This window comes from Conger conger, chromosome 2, assembly GCF_963514075.1.
Source record: "Conger conger chromosome 2, fConCon1.1, whole genome shotgun sequence".
Classification (NCBI taxonomy): Eukaryota; Metazoa; Chordata; class Actinopteri; order Anguilliformes; family Congridae; genus Conger; species Conger conger.
The window spans coordinates 19,963,205-19,988,971 of NC_083761.1; the positions used below are offsets into that span (position 1 = coordinate 19,963,205).

The window sequence follows — 25,767 nt, forward strand, 5'->3', positions numbered from 1 at the left end:
AGGTGCGACAGTTTGACTCATTTCAAGATTTGAAGATGGTTTCACAAAAAGTAACAACCTCATATTTTCCGAGTGAAAGAAACAAGATTTAAGCTTCATTAAAAGGCTAAAAACGCAATTTTTTATATATTTTATAACTGCATTAGCATGTCATGCCCTTTCATTGAAAGATGATCATCTTTTTCATAATTCATAATAGGTACGAGTGCAGCAAATGCACCAAATCCTATTAATATATGATTATAGAGACATGCGGGGTTTTCATGGCGAGATAGAGCGGGGGCGGAGAGAAAGACACAAAATTTGAAAGGCACAAAATCGGCTTACAGAAGGAAGTACAAAACAGCGGCAAAGGATGCTGAAAATGTTAAAGGCAGGCGAGGATGTAATAGAAGGCAAGGCCTGGTTTTAAGGGGAGTCTCTAGGGTCTCCCTCCTTCACTCCTTTCTTTTGAACTTGTACTGTGAAAAAACAGACCACTGTTCTATTTCCAGCGCATCTACTTTTATAGCATCAGAAAGATGCACCAGGCAAAATCTGTAAGACAGTGACAGTTAAAATGTGTGTGTTTGAAGAGGCTGTGGCATCACTGACAGTGCCTTCCTGAAAAGCCACAAATAAATCGAAATAAATATATTTAAATTATCATAAGCAACTGAGAAGTTACAGACTGCGCAATGTACAATGTGTCAGTTTATACATCGAATGTTACTAAAATTAACACTTTCATTGTCATTGTATTTAAAAATGCAATGTGAGATTGTTTAGCATCCTTTAAGCATTTTCAGTTTGTTGAAACTCTGTGTGCTGTTTTAAAGACATTTATAACATACCCCTAATTTGCTGTGGCACTGTTCTTCCTGGCCAATGGATCTGATGTTGAGCCATAGATTAAAATAGTTTTGGTCTACTCTCCTGGGATGAAATGGTCCATGGATAGAATAGAATACTGTGAACCATGCATTAAACTGAGAATTGGATTTTATGTTAACTTAGACACCAAGATGGAGCCTTGAATTGTTCTGATGGGACTCTTAGTGGGGTGGAATAGTGATAAGCAACAGACAAGAAAATTATAGAACCAAAAAATTATATCTGCCATGTGGAAATTGCATAGACTGTGTAACGGTTGAGTTTTGGTGAATACTTAATTGGCATAATAGGACTACATAACATTACATTACATTACTGGCATTTGGCAGATGCTCTTATCCAGAGCAACATACAGTTGATTAGACTAAGCAGGAGGCAATCCTCCCCTGGAGCAATGCAGGGTTAAGGGCCTTGCTCAAGGGCCCAACGGCTGTGCGGATCTTAATGTGGCTACACCGGGGATCGAACCGCCAACCTTGCGGGTCCCAGTCATGTACCTTAACCACTACGCTACAGGCCGCTACATGGATGTAGGAGAATGGTATGGCGTGCCCCAGGTAAACTCTGTCACTCCATTTGGTCCCTGCAGGATAGAGCCCTTTCTCTTCATCTCTCTATCTCTCTGCTTTGTTGCCTCTACTTTGATGATTCATGTTAGTCAGACGAGCACCAGCCATCCCCATAGCCCAGAGGCCACAAGTATAAAGGGTGTGCAGTATCTGTCACATATCCATCCAGCCAGTTATAGCTGATATGCGTCTCCAGGCAATGAGTGATTAGGTGATGCTGACGTGGGAGTTAAGCTCAAAATTAATTTGTGTCAAACATCAGGACGGCATTTCCAATTTCACAGGTGGAGATTGCAGCATTCAAATAAATTGAAAATGCAACTCCTCACAGGTTGTGAACGCTTGAGCATCGGTGCTTTAATTGCTCCTGTCCAGGACAAGGAAAAATATAGAACATATTAAATTTTTATAATTAAAACGATTGGGAGTTAATATCTTTACCTTAGTGTAAACGTTTACTTCACATGTCAATACATCATTTTGCAACCATAAATAGCTGACATTTGATGTAATGCCTGCTGAACAAAACAGCTCAAGCTCAACATAGCTTGTGCTGGTCAATACCATGTTGAGTATAGGGCTGGTCTAACTGGCCAACCAGCTATCAGCTGTTTCAAACTGGATTCAGATCCAATGACTGGGAATGCCACTGAAGAACATGGAACCAGTTTGAGATTACTTTTGCCTTGTGACATGGTGCATTATCATGCTGGAAGTAGTCATTAGATGATGGGAACATTGCGACCATGAAGGGATGTACATTGTCAGCAACAGTACTCAAATAGGCTGTGGCATTGAAGCGATGATTTACGCTATTAACGGGCCCAAAGTGTGCCAAGAAAACATTCCCCACCCCATTACACAACCGCCTGTTGACACAAGGCAGGTTGGGTCCATGAATTCATGCTGTTAGCGTCAAAATCTGACCCCATCATCTGTATGCCTCAGCAGATTTTTTTTCCCCAGTGTTCAGCTGTCCAGTTTTGGTGAACCTGTGCCCACTGCATCCTCAGCTTTCTGTTCTTCGTTGATAGAAGTGGAACAGAACGTGGTCTTCTACTGTTATAGTCCATCTGCCTCAAGGTTCAACCTGTTGTGCATTATGAGATGCTTTTCTGCTCACCACAATTGTACAGAGTAGTTATCTGAGTTACGTTACCATTTCTGTGAGCTCAATCCAGTCTCCGTTGACTTCTCTCATCAACAAGGTGTTTTTGTCCACAGAACTGCCGCCTACTGGATGTTTTTAGTTTTTCCCAGGATTCTCAGTCTCTAGAGACTGTTGTGCATGAAAATCCCAGGGGCTCAGCAGTTACAGAAATACTCAAACCACCCCGTCTGATGTGAACATTAACTGAAGCTCCTGATCCGTATCTGCATGATTTTAATGCATTGCACTGCTGCCGATTGGCTGATTAGATAATTGCATTTCAGGGGTTGTGAGCCTGCAGCCTTCTGGATATACAGTGCATCCAGTAGAGTAAATCCAGCAGGGCATTGTATAATGCATGGCCCTGATATATTACACAAGCCTAAAAAGCCTTTCAGCAATACTTGCAATAGCTTTGAGCGTTACCTTGTGTACACAATACATATCTAGCCAGACCTTTCAAAGCCAGACCTTTCAAATCATAGGCACATTTATTTTATGCTTGACTGTGAGTTTGTTTCACATACTTTCAGTAGCTTCACAACAAGCCATCATATACTTAGACATGACTGAATTCCCTCCTGGGACTGTCTGAGCTCATTGCAAATGAGACATCATTCGATTTTTAGACAGTGCACCCAAGGGATTCTGGGATTAGTCTTTCAGTTTACCTGTGAGAGCATGAAAATGACTTCAGTCTCTTTTTTTACAAGCTGTGCGGATCCCAAAATAACAAACGTGAATAAAAACCTGTCTAAAACAACACAACCCACACAACGGCTCACCTTAATACCGCTCCGAAGGTAAGAATGACAAGTATTATTTTTCGGGCACGGCGTTGCTAAGCTGAAACATGAACTGTTCTAGAAATACCTCCCAGCCCACTGCCTGTGCAGATCTCAGGTGCAGAGCCAGCTGTCACTCACCATCAGCAACCTGCACTACCTCTGCAGAGAGAGTGATGTCACTCATACCGCACCCTGAGGACTCCCACGGGACAGCCATCTCATATACATGTGGTGACTGCTGCGTCTGCACTGCAAAAAAATCTTAACAAGCATTTCAGTCTTGTAATAAGACTTAAGAACTTTTACTTTTCTCTCAAGTAGAAAGGATTAGCTTGTTTTAGGTCACTGCTTGCTCAAGTTGCATTTTCTCACCCCATTGGCAAATCTTGAACCGTCTTACCTCAGTGGTGATACCTCAGTCTTATTTTGCAGAAAAAGTCAATTAAATTAGATTTTAAGGCTCAATAATAGACTATGTTACTTATGTTTGTTTTTGGGGGGGGGGGGGGGTATATAGGTGTGAAGTATAAGGCTGGTGGCTGAAGTGGAACAGTGTGAGGATTCAATGATTAAACCCACGTGTTCTTTTCTCATTGCAAATACTATGTTTATTTTAGGGATTACTACATTTTCCAGACTTTAAAGCTTTAGATAGAATATAAAACATATATAGACAAAATGTCAGTAAAGGCAAGAAGACACATCAGCAAAGATACATGTAAACAGGAGATGGCGATTCAAGCTTTGTTGTGACTCAAGCTGTGTTTTTTAGGATGAGACACACTTCTGCCTTGATCCAGTTACCTGTGGAAATGAAATTTCTTCCCAGGAGATGTCCAAGGATGCGGTCTCTATATGGCCCATGGTGGGGGTGTCTTTGAGTTGCAGCAAAGGTGACATAACAGCTGAGGTTTAGCATTAGCTATTTATGGAAATTAGGAAATCAGGTGGCTTCAAAGTTTGATTCAGAGCAATCAATCAACAGAAATTCTCACCTTCTCTGCCCCACCGTGCAATAGGAATGATGGGTATACAATATATCAATCATAAAATAAAATTCGGAATACATTTTTCTAAATGTTTAGTTGGTATTTCCATTTCATTTAATGCTTATAGTATATACTGGTGTGAACATGAATTGCATGAAGTGCAATGATGTACAATTATCGGTGTGGTCGGTGTATGTGGCATACCAGTTTGCTCTGTTAATATTCTATCCATGAGTAACTATTATACACACACACAGGTACACACCCACACACACATCAGGAGTAGACCAATAGTTTATACCACATACTATATTTAGCACTGGACACATATTTTACACCATGAAACATATTCAAGTTGGTATCAGAATTCCAACCACATGCACGTTGGCATTAAGATAAGAGTGTCAATCTGAATAAAAGTGCAGGACATATCTACCTCAAGTTTTAGTTAAGCTGACTATTTTCCATCTCTAAGTCTCTGGAGGCACATAGGGACAGAGAGAAAGTAGCAGCTTAAGACAGTGGTTCCCAAACTTATAGAGCCCATGACCCACTTAATACATTGTCTCTGATCCACCTCATCAAACCAACGCATATCACCGATATTAAAATATTTTAACATGCCATAACAACTCTATGCAGAAGTATCTTATATACGTATCGAATTTGACTTTCAGCTAAGTGTATTGTAAATAGTATTCTTCCTTTGGCCTGCATATCTCCCAATCCATCGTAGCCCTCACACAACACACTTTGGGTTCTGTCCCTCAGTAAGCACTAGTGCAAGTTCTGGTGACCTCAGTTGGTTGAGGTTCTTTTTTTATCAGTGCTGCTGTGTTTTGATGGATGTAAGTGGCTGGGAAGATGGTCTGACCAAGATGGCCTCTTCTATGAGATAACCTGGACACTAGCCCTCTTCATTGTCCTGAAAGGATAGAATCCTGTCTATGGTCTTATTCTTCTCTTTCGCTAGCCTCTTCTGCTTATCTCGACATGTCACTATCTTTGAAATGCCTTCATAAAAGGGAAACATCACTTTCTGAGCCTTAAGGATAAAAATCCATTAACTGTGTCTGCTGGCTCTTTCTGTGTAACTTTGAGATGATAGCTCTAGTTGCAGTTATCAATTCTTATCTTTCCATTGAGAGAATTTCAAACATCAGGAGAATTCTGCCTGGAGAAAAACACAACTGGTCAGCAAGATGATAAAAAATGCTGAGGGCCCTGGAGGAAAAAAAAAAACAATAACCTTGACTCACTTCAGGCTGAGCATCGAGCAGAGAAAATAAAGCTGTACAGAAAATTATTTCATAACTACAGAATATGTTTAAACTCATTCAGCTGAAGTTGCGAACACATGATGGAGGTCAGAACTACCTTGAACAATACACAATTTTGCAGAATATGAATCCTTTATTGTCTGGATGTCACGTTTCAGGTCTGTCTCGCCATGTTTTATGTTTATTAATTTTGTATTAGTCTTGTATTGTCTTATCATGTATTATGTTAGTCTAGGTTCGTCATGTTTAGTTATGTTTCGTTACGATTTATTTTCTTGTCATGTTTAGTTATGTCTCGTTACGATTTATTTTCTTGTCATGTCTAGTTATGTTTTCGTACGATTATATTACCTGGTTATGTTGAGTGGTTATCGTCTTAGTTTCGCTTTGTGTCATGTTTTGATTTATGTTTATTGTTACGTTAACTGGTCACGGTTTATGCATACACTTTTACATGTTTTTCCGCAAACCTTGCGTTCCGCCTTTTCTCTCTCTCTCTCTCTCTTTCTGTCATTCACTCCCTAATTGTTTCCATTTGTCTATTTACTAAAACTACTAACGCTAGATCAGGATTGGGTAGAGACTAACAAACGAATCATGTGTTCATGTTACCTTACGTTTCTCGTGCATGTCATTTACTAATTTACTAATGCTAGGGCAGGATAGGTTTATTACTAACGATTACTAATCTCCTTGTTAAACTTGTCATCCATCGCACCTGTTTTCCATTTCCTTGCTACGCTCTAACTAATTGTCTACACCTGTCTACACCCGCATTTATAGCCCAGTCGCGCTACTGTTCTCTGTGAAATTGTCTGCCTCTGTTTACCACGCAACTCTTGAGCATTTACTACCATTGATTAAACGTTACGATCCAAGCCTGTTTACCGACCATCGTTTTTTGATTTCTGTTTTGTGACCATCGTTTGTTTTTTGACTACGTCCTCGTCTACCGTTTTTTTGTACTTTTGCTTCGCTGATTGTTTCATGGTTTCGACTCCCGCTTTGCCCACGACTACGCCTCTGCCTGCCGTCCGTCTGTTCATCTGCCCCGCTGACAGCTCTCCTGCTACCGGACCTCCCTGCACGTCTACCGACTACGAGTTTGCCTCTTCCCTCGGCACCGTGCTTTTTGTTTGTTTACCTTTTGTTTGGCTGGATCTACGTGTATGGACTTTGCTTGTGTTGACTACTCTCCTGGGATTCGTCCCGAATAAAGCCCTGAGGGGTCTTTATATTACTATTGTTTCTGAGTCGTGCATTTTGGGTCCAACCCCCACGCACCCGTCTCACTGGAATAGCTACTAATATTGTTGTAACCTCTTATTTCTTTAAGTATGATACTTTCCTTTCAGTGCTGTATAATATTGATTTCACAACGGCACACAAGGACAATCAAAAACGACAACACAACACATTTAGAGAAACGCACTCCAAATCAAGAAACAATGTAATTTTCAACTGGGAAAAGCAAAAGCAAATGCAAAATGGCAACGTGCTGCAAAAAAAAACACGCAGAAAAATGGCAAAGCAAGTGTGACAGAAAACGTGCTTCATGTTCATAAACAACTTAAATAGGACAATTGCACTTCAAAAGGGAAACCACAAGCATAAAAACTTATATATACACTTTATTAGGTATTTATTAGACTTACTTTTTAGAATTTGTGGTCTTCTGCTGCTGTAGCCTGTCTACTTCAAGTTTCGATGTTATTTGAGTTGCTGTCACCTTCCTGTCAACTTGAACAAATCTGGTCATTCTCGTCTGACCTCACTCAGTGTTTTTGCCCACAGAACTGCTGCTCGCCGGATGTATTTAGTTTTTCACACTATTCTCTGTGAACTGTAAGACTTTTGTCCATGAAAATCTAAGGATCAGCAGTTTTTGACCACCTTCGATCAAGGTCACTTGGATCACATTTCTTCCCCACTGTGATAACAACAATGGAAATTCAACCATGTCTGCATGCTTTTACATATTGAGTTTCATGATTGGCTGACTAAATATTTGGAATATTTAGGTGTACCTAGAAAAGTGTTAAGTATGGTGAGTATATATTATGTGAATGTTATCCAAGCCTATATAATGTTTGAGTGTGAGTTCCAAAAAGAGAGTTTGGAATGAAATATTTTTCCCACAAGGTACCCTTTTAATGTAGAGAGAAATGTTTTCATGACTGACAAGTAACTGATGTAAATTAAAAGTACAGGTACTGTGGAGGAAATCAAGCAATGTTTTTCGACCTTTGACCTTACATTCCCAGAACTGGGTGATCTTTATAACCGAAAGAGTCAGGGTTATTTTTACCTCAGTAGCAGGGCCAGTGTGTTGACGCCTGTAGGGAAGGTGGATATACTGGGAGTTCAGAGGATGCACAGGGTTATGGACTTTCCTCAAGGCAGGATTTGGAGTGCACTTCTCATTTCAATCCATGATGCACTAAAATAAATATGCTCCACAACATTGCCCAAACTGGAACCGTGGGCTTTTTTATTATTCTGCTGTTTGTATTAAATGTGCCAGTGTCTGTGGTAAATGTGCCTTGCCTACAATTATGGTTTTGCTGTTCTAGTTTAATCTGTTTTGTATATTTTTTTCCACAGGCTGACCTGACCTGGAGAAACAGATTTAAACTTCTGAGGAATACATGCCTGAATCAGAACTGCTTTGATGTGAAACATTAGAGGACACTACGGAAAGCTTCTTGATTACTGTTGTTAGGTTTGGAAATGAAAATTACAGTTTATATTTATGGCACATCTTAAACAAGCGTGAATTCATTTAGTTTCCGCTATGTGGATTTCCTCCTTCCCAATTTAAAATGAGCAGTTAGGTCGCACTTTGTTTCAAGGGCCTATTTATACACTTATCAATATAGAAACATTTCATGCAGTTATTGTGGTATGCAAATCATAAGGACTAAAATAATAATTTCAGATGTTTACAACAACATTTATATAAAGAAATGTTTTCCAAATATAATATGTTTGTGTTGCATTTAAACACATCTGATAACATTTGAGGCCGAGCAGTCCAAACCGTTAGTGCTGTCTGATATATTTCTGTACAGATTTTCCAGATGAATTGCAGTTACAAAAAGCTACAAATGGAGCAAGCTGGAAAACTTCACCCTAATTATGATTTATTATTATTGTTGTCGACACTGAATTTAAATGGGAGTTAAACCATAATGCATTTCACATGGGGAGAACAAAATAAATGATGAATGAGGTTTGGCAAATTGTGATAGCTGTAAGCAGGACTGGTGTATTAGCAGAAATAGGTGACAACAGTTATAGATTTTGGTAGAGGTGAATATCAGTAGGTCCTGCTCTCTGCTTTGACAAGATTTTATTATTTTAACTCTGGTATCAACTGCTGCATGACATATTTGTGTTTATTAGGCAAATAAAGAGGTTGCTTATTATACTGTGTTTCAGTGCTGCTGAGACCATGCGTTTTTTATGGATTGACATGAAATAGATGATGACAGATTGTGATAGAAATAGATTATGTTTGTCTGATCAGTTAATGCAGCTGAGCAGAATGATAAATAAATTAATATGCATTTGGAGAAATAATGGGAGGCAGATTATCTGATTTAGCAAATTATGTGATTTAGTTCCCATTGTGAAACTACTGGAAACAGGTACATTCCTAGATGGTATGGGATTAATTACAAGCAGTAAATACAAAGAGTATTTGCAGTATGAATCTTCTGTGAGGTAAAGGTTTGTTTCTTTTTCTGAAAATAGATAAAGAAAATAATAAAGCTGAATAGCCTCCAGTCTGGCTCTTGTGCATGCTGTAAATCAAGAGTGTCTGGAGTATTTAGATTAGTTTTTGTTTTAAGAGTTTTTGGTCAGTCATCAGTATAATTTATAGGGGAAATGTAATTTTGATGGGTTATTTCTTTCTTCTTCTGTTTGTCCAGACAGTCTATATTTTGATACTATACTTTTATACTTCTTCTGGCAGAATGTTTTAGACTCGTTTATTGAAGTTTGTTTCTAACTTTGTATGCTTTATCTGTTTGCAGGTAGATTATTCTGGAAGATGGTGATAAGAAAAGTTCTAATGAACATCACAAATAATAACAGATAGCAGATAACATTGAATGGCTGTGTTATAGCCCTGTGACTGAAAAACTAAAAACTTCATTTGTAACTACTCTGCAGTATCAAAGCCAGAACACTAAGTTCGACATGTTCTGATGAGAAGAATAGAAAATGGCCGCCTTCTTTTGAAGGCTGTCTCTGTGTAATGTATGTTATTACACAGAGATAGCAAAGCCCCTATTGTCAGGGGATTTGCTGCATTTGAATGATCAATTTGACTGAAGAGGCAGCATATGGATCTCAAATGAGCGCCTTATCCAGTTTTATCCAGTTTCACTGCAGGGTTCAGTACTGGGAGCATTTCTGTTGGATTTTCACAGTAAAATGTTCAGTCTTAGTCCAACTGGGACCATATGTGCTTTGTAAGAGTTAATTTCCCACTTTTTACGTTTTACTGCATGGCTAATAAAAGATTTGGAGTTGTTTTTTTTAGCAGTTTAAGGATGAGTTGGTGTCTGCCATCTTGGTTTCATGACCAGGCTTAGAATGACTTGAGAATGACCTGAAAGGATTTGTAATGCTCAATTAAGATCATGTGTTCTATTTCCTCTGCTGCAGATCATTATGCAGTTTTTCTCTGTGAGGATATTTTGAACCAAAAGCAATGGCTGAGTAGAAATTAAGGTGGCACCAAAGTAGCAGCAAGACCCTGAGTAATCTTTTAAGTTGAGCACGTCACAGTAACAGAGGTATAAACTTTACTGAGGGAACATGAAAGGACACGGCCATTACCCTAATTTATTTTCATAATTTAAAGACACTCACTTTATTTTCCGTCTTGCAGACAAAGCTACAGATTCTGAGGGAGAAAGCAAACCTGCGTATGCCATTGTCTGAATAGGGAGCCATCGAAGATAATTGCTATTTTAGTATTTTTATAAATAATTACAAATTACATTCAGTCATTATATTTAATGAGCAGCAGAGGTATTTTGGCAAAATAAAAGAACAGGACTCGAGTGCTGTCCTAATACGGTTAGAGTGGCCACTCCTTGGCATCATCTTATCTTCTATCTTATTAAATCCCATATCAACTACATTACAATACATAACCATGAAAAGTAGACTAAACTAGCTAGACTAACTAAGCAGACTATCTAGTTGATCATAATTGTTCGGTTTCACTTTTAACATCACGTTGCAGAAGTGGTGTTAACGTTTTCATTTTATGGGCTACTGCCATTAGCTGTTGTTAGCCACAGGCAATTTTTTAAAAATCAGGGTTTTAAACCCATTTTCTATGCAGTAAGCCACACAGCAGCTTTCTGGTATTTTGGAAATCGCTATGATTTTAATGTATGACTAGATTTTGTCCTAATTTAATGACTTGAAACAGAGCAATATTGTTGATTTCAGGGGCTGTGTGCCCTCTCTTGCCGAACGGGATATATCATTCAGTCACTATGGCAAGGCAGTTATCTAACTGGAGATATAGTACACTTCATTGTGGTTTTCCCTTTCTGAGTCTAGTTCTGTACTTCAGGTAAATCCAGATGGGCATGTAAAAATCATTCACGCATTCATCCATAGGCTCTTGCTTGTGTGTGCTAGCTGATGATGAAGGCCTGCTTCTAATGTGTGAATCGCCACACAATTCTTCAGCAGGGAATAAGGGAATGACAGCAATGAAACAACCTGCAAAGCGGAATAATCAACAGGTTCAGTTTTCACTTAGCACCATTTAGAGAACAAGGGATGGAATGCAAAGGCTGTAAGAATGGCCTCTTCTGCGTCCATCAACACTGGAAAAAAGCTTATTCTTTAATCCCATTAAAATGTGGTCCAATAATTCTAGAAGAGCTATCACACATCTCTCAACATTTTCACTGATGTGTGCTGCAGTCTCTTTACATAGATGGATAGCAGAACATCTAAAATGTGCAGATCTGGGAAAAGAATATCTTGAAGGTAACATGGCCATGTGGTGGGTGGGGTTTGATGTGTGGTGGTGGTCGTGGTTGGGGGGGATGTTCCTTCTCAAGGGTCAATGAAAAAGACTTTAACTTTAATTTAAACAGACATATAATATTGGCAGTTTTAATTTAGACATAAGGACATGGAAATGTGTTTGTGGCTATGATAGAAGAGCAGGAAGGCTTGAGGGCATTCTGCTGTCAGTGTTGACAGACAAGGGTTTTCTAAATCTCCAGAAGGCGACAGAAAACGTCCTCGTGGTCCTGGTAGACCAGGACCTGCAAGCGTCTGGTAAATGTGTCCTTTCCTGTCAATCTGTTTTTGCATCACCTCAGCTGGCAAACGACTGCAGCTGTCTCCCCATATCTGAGTCTGAGTCTAAAAAATCTCACAGCTTTCACCAGCAATTTATAAAAAAATACATTCAAATCAGACACTGAGCTTAAGGTTATTTAAATGCCAACAGGAAAGGATTTAACTGAAGGACAAAATGTACAGAGACAAAAATGAGTTTTAAAGTCCCTATGCAGCCTCCCTTTTCTTACATTTAAATTGTTACTTTAGTTACTAAAGTACAATATATATTTTTGATGTAAAACCTGAATTTCTTAATATAGCAGACTCAAGACTGGCAGGGTGTGTCAGTTATGTCGTAATTATTTATGCATTTACCTGACAGCCCAGGCCGCTCACTCCCCACGTTAGCTAGTTATCATACGACCATAATAATGGCAATCGAGCACAGCAACAACATTATTTTAAATATTGAGCCATATAAGTATGACCCCATTGCTCTTAATCCTAGGCCTTGCCAAAATGAAACTGTTGCAATCACTGAACCAGTACACAAAGTCAATCACGCCGATTAACCAGTTTCAGAATGGTAAGTGTAACGTTACCCGAGCTAGCTAGCTATAGCATGAACACTGCACCGCAGCTAACTTGTGTTCCCTAGTAAGATCAGGCAAGATAGATGGGTAACATTAGCGAAATATAAGACTACACACCGCTATAGTCATCTAGCTAACTCATCTCTACATTAACAAGTAACATTACAGTCTGGAGAATAAAGTCACGTTACACTTGCCAGCTAACATTAGGTATATTTCCAGGAGATGACATAACATAACATAGGATAAGGTAATGGCGAGAACAGGCCATTCAGCCCAGTAATACTTGCCTTTTCCTACCCCCAAGTGTACCAACTGCCTAATTTGCCTAAAAGCTAAATAGTACAATTACAGCTCATTGCTACAATACGATAGTCAGACAGCAAGTAAATTGGTGAGATGAGATTAATGGTAACATTATAGTTTGTTGGCTTGATTTGATTAATAGCAGAACATCATCTAGCCCAAACAGATGCTTACCGGAACACCTAAAGCAAAAACACCTAAGACACCCATAAAGTAAAATAAGAGAAACAAACCTCATATTGATCTTGATTGACAGTTGGCACAGCATCTAGCTTTAGAACCGTTGTCTTTGCAAAACCCATCCTCTTCTGTTCATAAATGTATGTGTACTGCACAATTTTGTAACCTTTGATATTACTAACTTTGCACCGTTTTTTCTGTATAATTGTTCCAGACCTTTTGGAGACTTGGCAAGGCGTGAAAAGATGCATTGCTTTATCTGCAATCGTTAATCACAGAATAATAAGGCATTGTTTAAGTGGATACTTAGCTAATGTTAGCAGCAGACCTGCGCAATATGTATTTGAGAGTTTGGTCATGGCTTTGAACTTGCAAGCGCACACAACATAAATATTCATAATGAGTGAGTGTTGTCATTTTGGTGAAAGCAAATTATAAGTATTTGGGATGTCACGATTTTGGTCTCAAAACCACCAATACCAAATACTCCACCAGGCGGCAATGTCGAGCATTGTATACTTTTTAGGAAAATAAATCGAATTCATTACATACATATATAAAATAATATATCAATATATAACATCAATGTGTAAGCACCCTTATAATCTTTGGACATAATATGAGCATTTGAAAATCATGATTTTGACTGCATAGGGTCTTTAAAGAGAGACTTAAACATTGCCAAGTCCACATATCCACACATCTTGTTTTCAACTTTACTTAAGAACACACAACATCGCACACAATTCCATACCCATCAAGTGAAGCCCTTCAAGTAAACTTTCAAGTACACCTTTATAAAGAACATGAAATGGCCCCAAACAACATTGGATCTCGGAGATCAGAACATTTCTCTACTGTAAAATCCAGCTACGCCAGCTTGAGAATGGAGCTGGTTAAACTGGTCATAAGCTGGTGTGGCTGGGTATGAGCTGGTCAACCAACATGGCCAAGCTGATCAACCAGCTACCAGCTGTTTCAACCAGCTAAACCATGTCAAGATGAGAACTGATCTGAACTGGTCAACCAGCTACCAGCCATTTCAAAACCTAGATTGAGCTGTTTGTTTAAGCAGGGTTGTCCACTCTACCAAGCCCATAACTCCTCTCCTGCTGCTCCAGACCTCCATACATTTGGCAAACTGTAGACCTGTAGTCACATGTGCCTTCCACACATGAACAATTTATGTAGGGTCTGCTGTGTGCCGTACATGCTCCAAAACCCCACTGTGCCCTGATTACTTCCACCAATTGCAGCTGCTGCTACCCAATCAGTGTGTATCTACATTGGACCCATGGAAACCAGGCACAAAAAATCGCAAGAGAAACATCATCTGCCGTGGACATGCAGTGCAATAATCAAGGCTATTTTCAATGAGCTGTGGCATATGAACATCTAGGAGACCGCAACTCCAGTCTCTAGAAAGTAGGGGTCTATCGAGCTGCTTGAGGAAAGATTGCTCTCTCCTCCATCCCTCTCTCTTCTCTACCTCCTTGCTGCCATCCATCTTTCATCCCTTGATTGATTCATAATACACTTCCCAGAGGCAAGACAAGGGTTTGGGGACATCAATATACTTCCACAACAGTGTGTTTTTATCTCTCAGACAGAAGACCTAACTGCAAAGATGTTTAATTATGAATGGTCTGAGACACAAACAGGCCTCCCTTCGTCTATGGAACAGCTTAAGGGCTTTTTCGATCGGGCAAAGTAATCTGAACGCAAGTGATTCAAGTGCAGGTTATAAATGAAAAAGACACTGGCCTTCAGTACAGTGACTATAAAACACAAAATCAATCCCACAGAGGGAATGACAATCGAAAGTACAGTATGTCAATTTAACTAGTTCCCATTGTTAATATTGTGTTTGCATGAACCATATACAGTAGCTTCCCAGAAATAGCTGAATTTGAAAAAACTGAACAGATTAATTTTGGTTTTAGTGCCAGAAAATGCATTCATTAAATATAAAATTAAGATATTTGGGCAAATGCATAAAGGTTTGTCAAGACACTCAATATGAAATACAGTAAATGCAGATATTGTCAAGGGATGCACAAAAGTGTACACTGAAGGGAATCCAAGCAGAAATGTAAATTTCTGTTAGTGACAGTAACATCATTAAAAACTCAATGGCCCAATTCCATGATCTTCATGTCAATAAACTGACAGGGATAAGAAAATCCTCATGACACTCTCAGTAAAATCAAAAACTAAACCTTACTGAGCCTTACGCAGGTGGGAAGCTGAAGCTAAATTATTTATCGCAAACAACTGACAACTGACTGTATACTTTCGAGATTGTTATAAAATGTGACATGAAAATGACAATGTAGCACAGTGAGAAACATGCAGGACCGCTTCACGAAGCATTGTAAGAGGTGTTCGCATCACTTATCGTTGACTACATCATGTGCTCAGGCAAAATTTTACAGGCTACATTGCTGATGCCACAATGCCAGCCAACCTTCCATCTGTAGTAAAAGTGGGAAGGCTATTAAAGGTTTCTTTAAGGGTTTTCTTGTTGGCAGAATTGAGAGGGTAAATAATGATACAGACAGCTAGGTACCAGACTGCTTCAAGCACACACCCTGCTGTGCTGTCAAAGTGGTTATACCTTTACAGTGAAAAAACTAATTGTGAAAATGGCAGATGATCTGTCTGTAATCTGCAATCCTTCTGACAACACACACAGCATTCTCATAATGTCACAGCGATGCAGACCGTACTGTAGTAGAAAGCCTGTATGGTACACACAATTCATATGGGGGGGGGATTACAGTAATGTTGAAGGTTCCATGTTTTTTCATACAAGAAGCAGGATTCTCACATCGTTGCACAAGTCATCAAGCAGTTTTCCAGTGAGGGAGGCAGCAGTAGTGGTGGTGGGGGTGGATAAAGTGAGAAAAGTGGGGTTTATTTGAATTTTGAATGAGCAATTTCTGAAATATAACAAAATGGCTGAGGTGGAGAAGTTGGCGTGTCGATAAACAGAAGATGCAATATCAGCTCACTTATCCCTGGTTATGGGTATGCACTTTGCACTTTGGTGTACATTGATCTGGATAAGAGCGTCTGCCAAATGCCAGTAATGTAATGTAATGCAATAAAGGGTAATGGAAACATATTTTTTGAATACATCACATGATCACATGACAGAGACCGCAGTCTCATGCTTCCACTCCAGAAAGCCCCAAAAAAGGGCAGCAGGCCCCAGCTGGCACTCTTTTGACTGTGTAATGTTCATTATTAAATTATTACTACCTACAGTAGATGAAGGTTATAAACCTTGACTTGAGGATCTCAAGACAATTTTCATGAACCATGCCCTCCCTAAAAGCTGAAGAAAACAGTCACATGGCACCAGACTAAAATGAATAAATAACATACAGCAATATGGTCTCATAACATTGTCTCTCATGTCCAAAAACCTAAATAAAATGAAGTCAAACTCAGTACACATAAAACTTCAGTGTTTTTTTTTCTGCTAGAATTAGGAATCCGTGCACAAGGCTGGATACAAGTACACATTTTTGACAATGCATTAAAAGTACCACTATTGTTATTTTAATAATGGCATAATGTTCAACCTTTTTCTTTTCCAGATGACTGCATCACAACAGGGTCACGTGATTTCTGAAGGGAGAGATGGCGTGGTCTCAGAGCAATCACAAGGAACAAGCCCATTAAAAGGACCAGCATAACATTAAAGTGCCTGAACAGCTAGGGACCTCCGAAGGGTGGGTGTTTTGAGATGGTAAAGAGCCTCACAAAGTTTCCAGTCAAAGCTGACCCCTCTCCCAGGTGCAAGCCAAAACCCATAATTGGCCATACAGACGGCAAGCGTCAGAGGAAAAGGGAGGCACATTTTCAATCCACAACTGCAGGTGCAGCTCCAAAAAAGATATTTTAGGGACAGGCAGACAAAAACCTTGATGTAATGCCATGATACATGTTCTAACCACAGTCAGCTGCAGTACTATTCGCGTTTTCCAACTGGAAATCGGAATGTTTTATATCATGTTATCTTTTTTTGGGGGACGGAGGTGGGGCATGAGTGGGAACAGCAGAGTCCATGAACTGCCCCTCCCCCCAGACCCAGGTGTGGCTGTAAACCCTCAAGGGTTCTTCAGCAACGTGTTATTCTTTCACACCATCATTTCTTGTTTTCACCATTTGTTGCCATCCTGTAAAGATCACGGTCACAGGAGGCAGGAGAGTGGCTGTTTTCCAACAGCTCAATGGCCTTCCCGGGCAGTTCTGTTGTCTTTCTTTCGTTGGTTTTCAGCACAGTTGTCAAACCCTCGGTGAAGGCAAAGGCTGCCTGTTCCCGGGAAGCGCGGGACGGCACGTTCTCTGGGTCATGCGGGTCACGAATACCTCTGCCGTTCCGCTCGGTTTCTCTGGTCGCCCATCACTTCTGGTGCTGCTTTAAACTGGAACACAGAGACAGGGAGTCAGTCGCCATGCCACCTGGAGCAACACAGTTGTGACAGTGCCCTTCTTCCCCCCATCACACGCTACAGCTATGGTCACCTTGAGAACACTTTGCACAGTTATATCATATTACGTGGAGGCACACACCTGAAGTAAAATGTTCAGTGCAAAATCTACTCTTACAGACTACATTAGATAAGATGGACTCACATTTACTCTTGAATTGACACTTTATTGTGTATCGCAGTTACTGAATGTGTAGATGCAGTGAATTACAGTATTTGCAACAGACAGCATCTCAGAAAAAGCTGCATAATAATCAGAAGCCTGCACTTTCATTATCATGAGTTACTTGAATTCAGTCACATTATGAGAACATAAACATTAATCTACCCTTATAGCTTTGCGGTTTCTGAAGATATTTTGCAGTACAGTCATATTCTGTCATATTTTCCTAACAGCCTTCCCATTCATATATTCCCTTCAGCAATGATACTACAAAGTTCAAACCGTAGGCTATATCATTCCCCCAGTATTTTCTTGCTTTTTTTCAGCCGATTGGGAATTTAAATTTCCCATCATGCCACCTGCATTCCACACGAGTACTACAGCACAGGCACACGCGCTCATCTTATGTATTTGTTCACGAGCTCGTGACCCCTTTCCACACCGCAGGCTGCGCGTTTCCTATTCCCTTAATTTCAAGGTGGGTGATCACGGCACCGAGGGAACACATGACAACACGATTACTAAGCCACGGCGGTGTGCCGTCGCCCCCATTTTTTAATTTCCCAGCTATATATTTAAGACCAACCATTTAATTAAAGCAATTAATTAAGCTGAAGCATTGGGGGAAATAGAGACGGGGGCGGGCGGCTTTGGTAGCCCAGAAAGTACGCGTGATGTATAGATGCGGTCCCCTGGCTGACACGGGCGATGAGCTGCAGTGGGTTTTTAAAAGTCAAAAGCGTGCGCTGTGGCAGAGAGCGGAGGACCCGGGCGCTACGCTACGCTGTAACCGCGGCCAATGCTGTCAGTTCCGCCTTGTCTGCGCGGCCCTCCGTCTCAATTTACCACCCGCCACACGGACAGGCCGGGGGGGGGGGGGGGGGGACATGGTGCTCGGCGATGCCTGACAAGAGAACAAATGGCTGTCCTGGTAGTCGTAGAGAATTTGGCATTCCATTGACGATTGAAACGAGCGACACAAATCGAGGCCGGGGTGACGTGGGTAGGGGCACGGTGACACGTGGGGGGGGGGGGGGGTGACGACTCCCCCGGTGAAATCAGGGTCACCACAGAACACCACGTAAAAACACCCCCTACACCCCCCCCCTTCCCAAGCTCCCCACTCCGTGCCCCTGCCACCGTCTAAGAAATAAATCCAACCTGTCAACATATATTTCGGTAATGGCTAATAAGACATTCCGTTCCCCAAACCTCCAGGCCTGTCACCCTGAATCATGGCATTATGGCAGGCTAATTCGAAGCCTCTGCAGAGGAGGGCACGGCCCTGTCGCACACACGTCCGCACCTGCCCTGCTGCGTTTAACCTCCCGTGCGACCCCGCCTCGCTGCAATCACGCCCAGGGAGGCACCCCACTGCCTCAGAGTTTCCTCATTTTGTTCAGGCCATGAAAAAATCCCTCATGATTAAAAGATCTCTGTTGCAGTTCAGGGCACCAGAGAGGCCGGAGAAAACACTCCGATGCCTGGAATTTTTAACTGGTAAACGGACAATTGATTCCTCTCATTCACACATACCAACAGCGATTGGGTTATATGCAAAGTGCTGACCAGCTTGTAGAACCTGCACAGCTAGACCAATGAGGGAATAGCTGGAGGTGAAGGGACGACGTGTTCTTTCCTGGCTGTTTAGAAGTGAATGAAAAATGTTTTATTATCAAACTCCGCACACGAACAGAGCACAATTATGTTTAGGAATATACTGGGTCTGTTGCCACGGGTCGGATATGGATTGACCTGCCCCATATCCCGCTTACAACTGGCCTGAAACAGATCAGTAAAATTCCTAATATTCTCCGTTCGTAAACGGGGCCGTATTTGAAAGCTTAGTGGTTACTCTCGTTCCACTCGTTTATCTGACTCCATTTAAGATATATAATTTAGAAATTTGGGTTTGAAATTTACGCGAACCTCGGGAGTGATTACACTCGACTCGTACCTGCGCCACCATTACTCAATATATGTTCTCGCGATTAACATTATTGCTGAATATCTCAGTTCGGTGTAGAACTCAGAGGCTGAGGGTCCAGTCAACACAATACATGCAACACAGTCATGATAGTTGCGAGCCCAGGTCGGCGTAGCATTAACTGGGCTCCTTAGAGATAATTTGACAGGAACCAGCGCCGTAACGCCCAGGGGTTCCCTTCACGTCAAACCACAAGAGCCGTGCATAGCCGACCCTTTAAGTCGGCAGAAACTTGCTGGCCTCACAGCTTAGAACTATCACATGGGTACCAAGCTCTCAGTTCGGTGTAGAACTCAGAGGCTGAGGGTCCAGTCAACACAATACATGCAACACAGTCATGATAGTTGTGAGCCCAGGTCGGCGTAGCATTAACTGGGCTCCTTAGAGATAATTTGACAGGAACCAGCGCCGTAACGCCCAGGGGTTCCCTTCACGTCAAACCACAAGAGCCGTGCATAGCCGACCCTTTACGTTGGCAGAAACTTGCTGGCCTCACAGCTTAGAACTATCACCTGTACCAAGGGACTGCCGATCGGTCAGTCCTTGGTCCCCATTGTCCCCCTCAATATTCAGTTGTAATTTAGGCTGAAAAGGTACAAGATGAATTAGAGTCATGGAGATCACGCAAGTTACAAACAAAATAATTTATTTCCAGACGGGTAGGCAGTTAGCGTAGAATAAAACAGTCAATTACAGTCAATAGACAAATTAAAGATAAATAGAATAGAGTGAAATCTTACCCAGCCTGCTTTTGCTACACACATATACAAAGTATGCACAGTGTGGGAAATCGAGTGCGATCTTCCCTGATAGGCTCGTCTCCCTGGCTTTTATGTCAAATCATGTGTTTGATCCAGGCGGCAGTGCCATAAATTAGCCTGGTGGGGTTGTCGAATCTGGAATTTAGACCCCCACCGTTGGGGGTTGTTGCGTAGGGAAAATTAGATGATTACCAAGAGAGGACGTGTAGGTTTTCCCTTGAGTTATTGAAACTATGGTTTATTAAAATCCATTTGGTATGAAATGTATCTCATCTGATTCCTTGACTTTACTGGATCACATCCATACCAAACAGATTATCCTAATGTTTTGTTATGGTGCAGTTATCATGAAACCTCCCTCCTGTGTATCCATTTTACATGTAATTCCTGTTATTACTACAATGGGCATATTGCAATACAACAAGGATCACATGGGCAATGTTTACAATATTGTACCGGGTCTATTGACCATCTCAACCACAGTTCTTTGGTTTTCCTCCAAGAGATTAGTCCCTGGGGTAATGACAGCAGTGCCCAAAGGAGGGCACTGTGGTACTGCCCGGAGTCTTTCCCCCTGGAAGTGACCAGGTGTGGGGTCATAAGATATTAGGCACATTCTTTTCCCGGGAGTTTTAATGGCCCTCATGGCCTAATTGCCCGGGAACCGCTCATCCACCCACCATATATCTATCCCTTATCTTCTTGGCGTCACTGGTCTGGAACTCGTCAAAAGGTACTACAAACAGCATTGTCCTTTGTCCCTTTTGACCCACACCAGAACCCCCACCTCACAAATGGCAGAGTCAACCCCCAGCTCACAGGCTCCTCACAGATGGCAGTCACACCTCGCCTCCCTCCTACAAGCTCATCGGGAGCAACTGGGGGTTAGGTGTCACTTCGACACACCCAACCCTCTGACGGCAAGACCATTCTTAGCTCCTGGGTTAATGTCATCCCTATACCACCATGCTCTGTGATTTCTGTAAGAAAAGGACAGAACACCTGGATTTTGACCACTTCTGTAGGAGTTTCTAGGATTTTCTTTAGGTGGGGGGAGGGGAAGGGAGCACCGGTCAAGGGAGGCAATGACAATTTTCCAACAACAACCATTTTCATTGGCTCAGAGGACTGCCAGTTGGAACTAATCTGGACACTTCATGGGGGACCACACCAATGTCTACAGGGAGCCAACTCGCACCTTGGGAATTGAATAACTGAAGGAGAAAAAGGCTACCTGCCTTGTCTGTGCTGGGTCACCTTGGCAACCCCAGATACCGCACAATGCAATCCAAAACTCAACAGGCAGGACCACACTGAGCTGGCAAGGCTAAGAAGGCTTTCCATATGAATTGGAAAATCACTGAGTCTCTTGGCATACAGCTTCGGCAGGTCCAACAGTCAGATAGAAACAGTAAAATTCATAGGCTGACTCACTGTCACTATCAGTCCCGCCTTGGGTGCATTGATAGCGTATAATAATATCCCAATGACATCAGCATGACGGATTATCACATTTGAACAAGGCACCTTGGCTGCACCTACACTAAACTCTCATGACAAGATTTTTTCCTTAAAGCACAATTTTTTTTAGTTAAGGTAGCCTAATTATTGATTTCTATTGAAATGTTCTCCTCTTTTTAATTCATTATCAAAAGAAGAAAGAATGATGAACAAATGCTGTACTTCTGGGTACAGCGTTCTGAGTTTGCCCCATTACTTGAAGTGTTCTAAACAATCTGTAATAACAACAGTAATAATAGTGATAATAATCATGTAATAATGATCATTTATAATCCATGCTATGCAATATTTTTGCTGTGATTACATGTTATATTACTGCCTGTACTTTACATGTAACTTATTTTATCTGTTTTATTCTTGGTTTTGTGCTTTTTTCTCTGTATATGTATGCATTTGACCTATTTTATGTTTGTGTAAAGCAACCCTGGTTCTGAGAAAGGTGCTATAAGATAAACATTTTTATTATTATGATTATCATTATTATTATTACTGTGGGTGACAGTGACAGTGGAAGGGTTGCCCCTGTCTCATCATGATATTACATTACATGTGATATGTGATCGAGATACCCCTGGTTGACTGAGCACTATTTTGCTGCAGAACGCCACTATCCCTGGAAATTATATTGCTCGGCAGTACAGGTAGGTTGACCATCTCAACCAACATCCCACCCTGCTTTTTTAAAGTAGCTCGATAACGGTTTGTAATGTTACCCTGAAACGTTGAGTTTGTGATAAAATAGCATGGGAAGATAAACACAGTTAATTGAATTAGTTGGTTCGTAGAATATATTTTCATTAATTTATTCCCTGATAGGTAACACCTTTGGTGTGACAACAAATGGACAGAAGCTCACTGGTCTGGTTTTCTGTTTGTGTTTCATAATGCTGCAGCAAAGTGATGGTCGCATGTGGAAATATACATAAATGTCAGTTAGGCATACACAGAGAAATGAAATCCTGGTGCTTGCCTGCTTGAACTCCCTGTGAAGATGGCTCTCTGAATACACAGCCAGCAGAGCTCACCTGAGGTGCTTTTAAGACACAGAATGTTCACGGCGAACAGTTACTGTTGAACGATTTTAAATGAACATTCCATTTAGTTTGCCACCAACGCATTTTGAACACAAATGGATGCGACTTAGATTTAACAATGCCAGCTAGCTGATTTGTTGCTTATCTGTGATTTATTGAATAAGGTGACCAGGATTCAGCACTGCAGTGAGAGGAGTTCATTGCCACTGTATCCTTCAAAGGGACAGCCAGGATGCTGGTCACAGATAATACACCCATTAAGCGTAGTATGGGAAATCTGGGCACTCCAGATTTCCCATACTTAGTCCAGTGCTAATCAACTCCAGGTCCTGTGGGCTGCACTGTCAGCTCCAAACATGCACAGCACTTCATCTTATTTCCTGGTCCAACGAGGTAAAATACGTCACTATTGTTAGAAGGTGATGCAGTGCATGGTTTCCGCAAACATCTGTAGACACTGTGGCCCACAGGACCTGGAGCTGAGTAGCACTGTACTAAGGTGATTTCAGAGTGTCCGATTCCCCAGACCATGCTCTGTACTGTCCGTGACCAGCGTCCTTACTGTCCCTATGACACAGTGGCAATTAACCCCTCCTCGCCGCAGTACTGAATCCCGGTCACCTAGGCAACTGAGCCAGCATCTACATTCAGGTGCGGGAGCGAGTCTCCTCCTCTTTGACAATTTGCCCGTCCTCAAACAGCAGGTGTGTTTTTGGCAGGACAGAGTAGATCTTGTTTAAGGGCTGGGTACAGAACTCCAGGAGGGGCAGCAGGAGGTGTTGTGTGGTGAGTGAGAACAGGTGAAGACTCTAGCCCTAGGAAGCTGGCCAGCCTGAGGAAGTTTCCAGAAAGGAAGCACTAAAAGCTCTAACTTTGATAGTTTAACTACTGAACATAAATTCTCGCTGATTTAGAAGTTTTAGCTTTGTATTATAATACTGTATAAGCACACAAGAGGTCTGAACCATCTGCTATGGTTTGCTGGTTGTCTGGTGGCCAGATTGCTGAGGGTCTGTGCACCAAGATACATACATACAGGCCCCCAATATGCCAACGTGAGCTCTCTTACTTCTCTGGTGCTTCTACTGTAGATCTAGCATCTTAGTGCTTTAACATCAAGTATCAGATAACACAAGAACAAGATAAATGAGAAATGCCCCTAAAATCCAACCCCACCTTCTCCCCCACATTCAACGATGGGAAAATAAACCTGTTTTTATAGCAAAACCGACAACTGCTCGTTCAACGCTGTGAGCTATAATCCCCAGCAACCGCATCTGCGAAACGTTCATCTCCGAGGTAAATCTCCTTGCCCGAGCTGCGGTTTATCTTGCTTTTACGCAGCAGGGGCATGGCTAGCAACCTTCTGGCTCATCGTAGCCGTACAGTACAGGTAATCCCTCAAAACACACAGCCGGCCCTTCCGTTGTTTCCACTGGGCTTTAGTCCAGCAAACTTTACCTTTCCACACTTGTCTCTGCCAAGTCTACATTACTGCTGTGGTTTGCTCTGTGCACCGTGCAGAAACCATTGGCTTTAGGATTCCTATCTTTAAGAAAAGACATGAAAGAAATAAACAGGAGGCAAAAAAAGTCATGGGTGTCAGCAAAAAACAGCAGCAGTCACCGACCGGTCAAGGTGTAAAGCTCAATGGGCTGTTGAATTAAACCGCAAAGTTATCTGTTGTGGGAACAACAATGAAATAAGGGAATGGGTTACCAGCAGCAAGCTTTATGCACTGTATCAAGCTTTATAGTTCAGCTATTTATCCAGAAAAACAGTCTTTCACAGCTGTATTTTTATTTTCTGTGGTGGCATAAGAGTTATTGAATGTCAATGATGGAGCACCTGACACAGCAGGGGTGCAGGTAACACAGGTTTGTTTTTCCTAATTTTCTAGCTTCCAGCCATTTCACAATCTGACCACCAACCCCAATGGGCTCCTGTACACCTGGGGCTGGTTGCATAACAACTGTTTTTTTATGACCGTGACTAAGTGCTGTCGTGTCGGACGTTCAGTCAGGCACACATTTTACATCAGTTGCACAAGCTTTGACATTATCAAACGTTCGAGATTGCTAATAGGGGGTAGGCGTAGCCTGAGCGTGACATTAACCGCTGCAGTGATTCTACCACAGTACCCTTATAATACGGTCCCTTCTGACATGGAATCGTTCTGAACTGAAGAATAAACTGTTGTTTTCCATATGCAATTTGTTCCATATTTTCCTACAGAAAGTTACAAAGTTCCACCTTCAACGCAGACAAGTAAAATATGCCCCCCCATCAGAAAATTTGGACAGACATGTTTGAAAGGTTACCGTATAAGGATAGTCAAGAAGAGCTGACAACATTCACACCTATGACACACGCTGACACACACACACACACATACACATTTGTCTGATTCTACTATTTCATGTAAAGCTGACTTTATTTTACTCATGATTACGCCATTCTGACTATTGTGAGCATGGAAGCTTTTGTTGGAAAATTGCCTACAGGACAAATTGTGTCCCGTATTGATTCAATAGGGAACGCAGGACTTTATTCTTCAATTCAATTTTGTATTATAAGGGAAGTATGGCAACCCTATTAAATACAACACAAGCTTTCTTCTTTTGATTTACGTTTCTTTTGAACGAACAAATCAATAAGAGAATGTATTTCTCCATCTGAAAAAAAGGGGGGGCTTTGCTTTTTATAAGAAACCAACTAATTCAGTAGAATGCAAATTAGGA

General features: G+C 41.4%; 1 protein-coding gene across 1 annotated transcript in view; it reads right to left on the reverse strand.

The window, feature by feature from the left end:
- Nucleotides 1-13,834: 13,834 nt before the first annotated feature.
- Nucleotides 13,835-25,767, reverse strand: part of LOC133122047 (zinc finger matrin-type protein 4-like) — a 74,051-nt gene continuing 62,118 nt past the window's right edge. Inside the window, exon 7 of the mRNA XM_061231716.1 lies at nucleotides 13,835-17,494. Within this exon, the coding sequence (XP_061087700.1) occupies nucleotides 17,473-17,494 (22 nt within the window). The 3' untranslated portion in view covers nucleotides 13,835-17,472. The remainder of the gene's footprint in view (nucleotides 17,495-25,767) is intronic.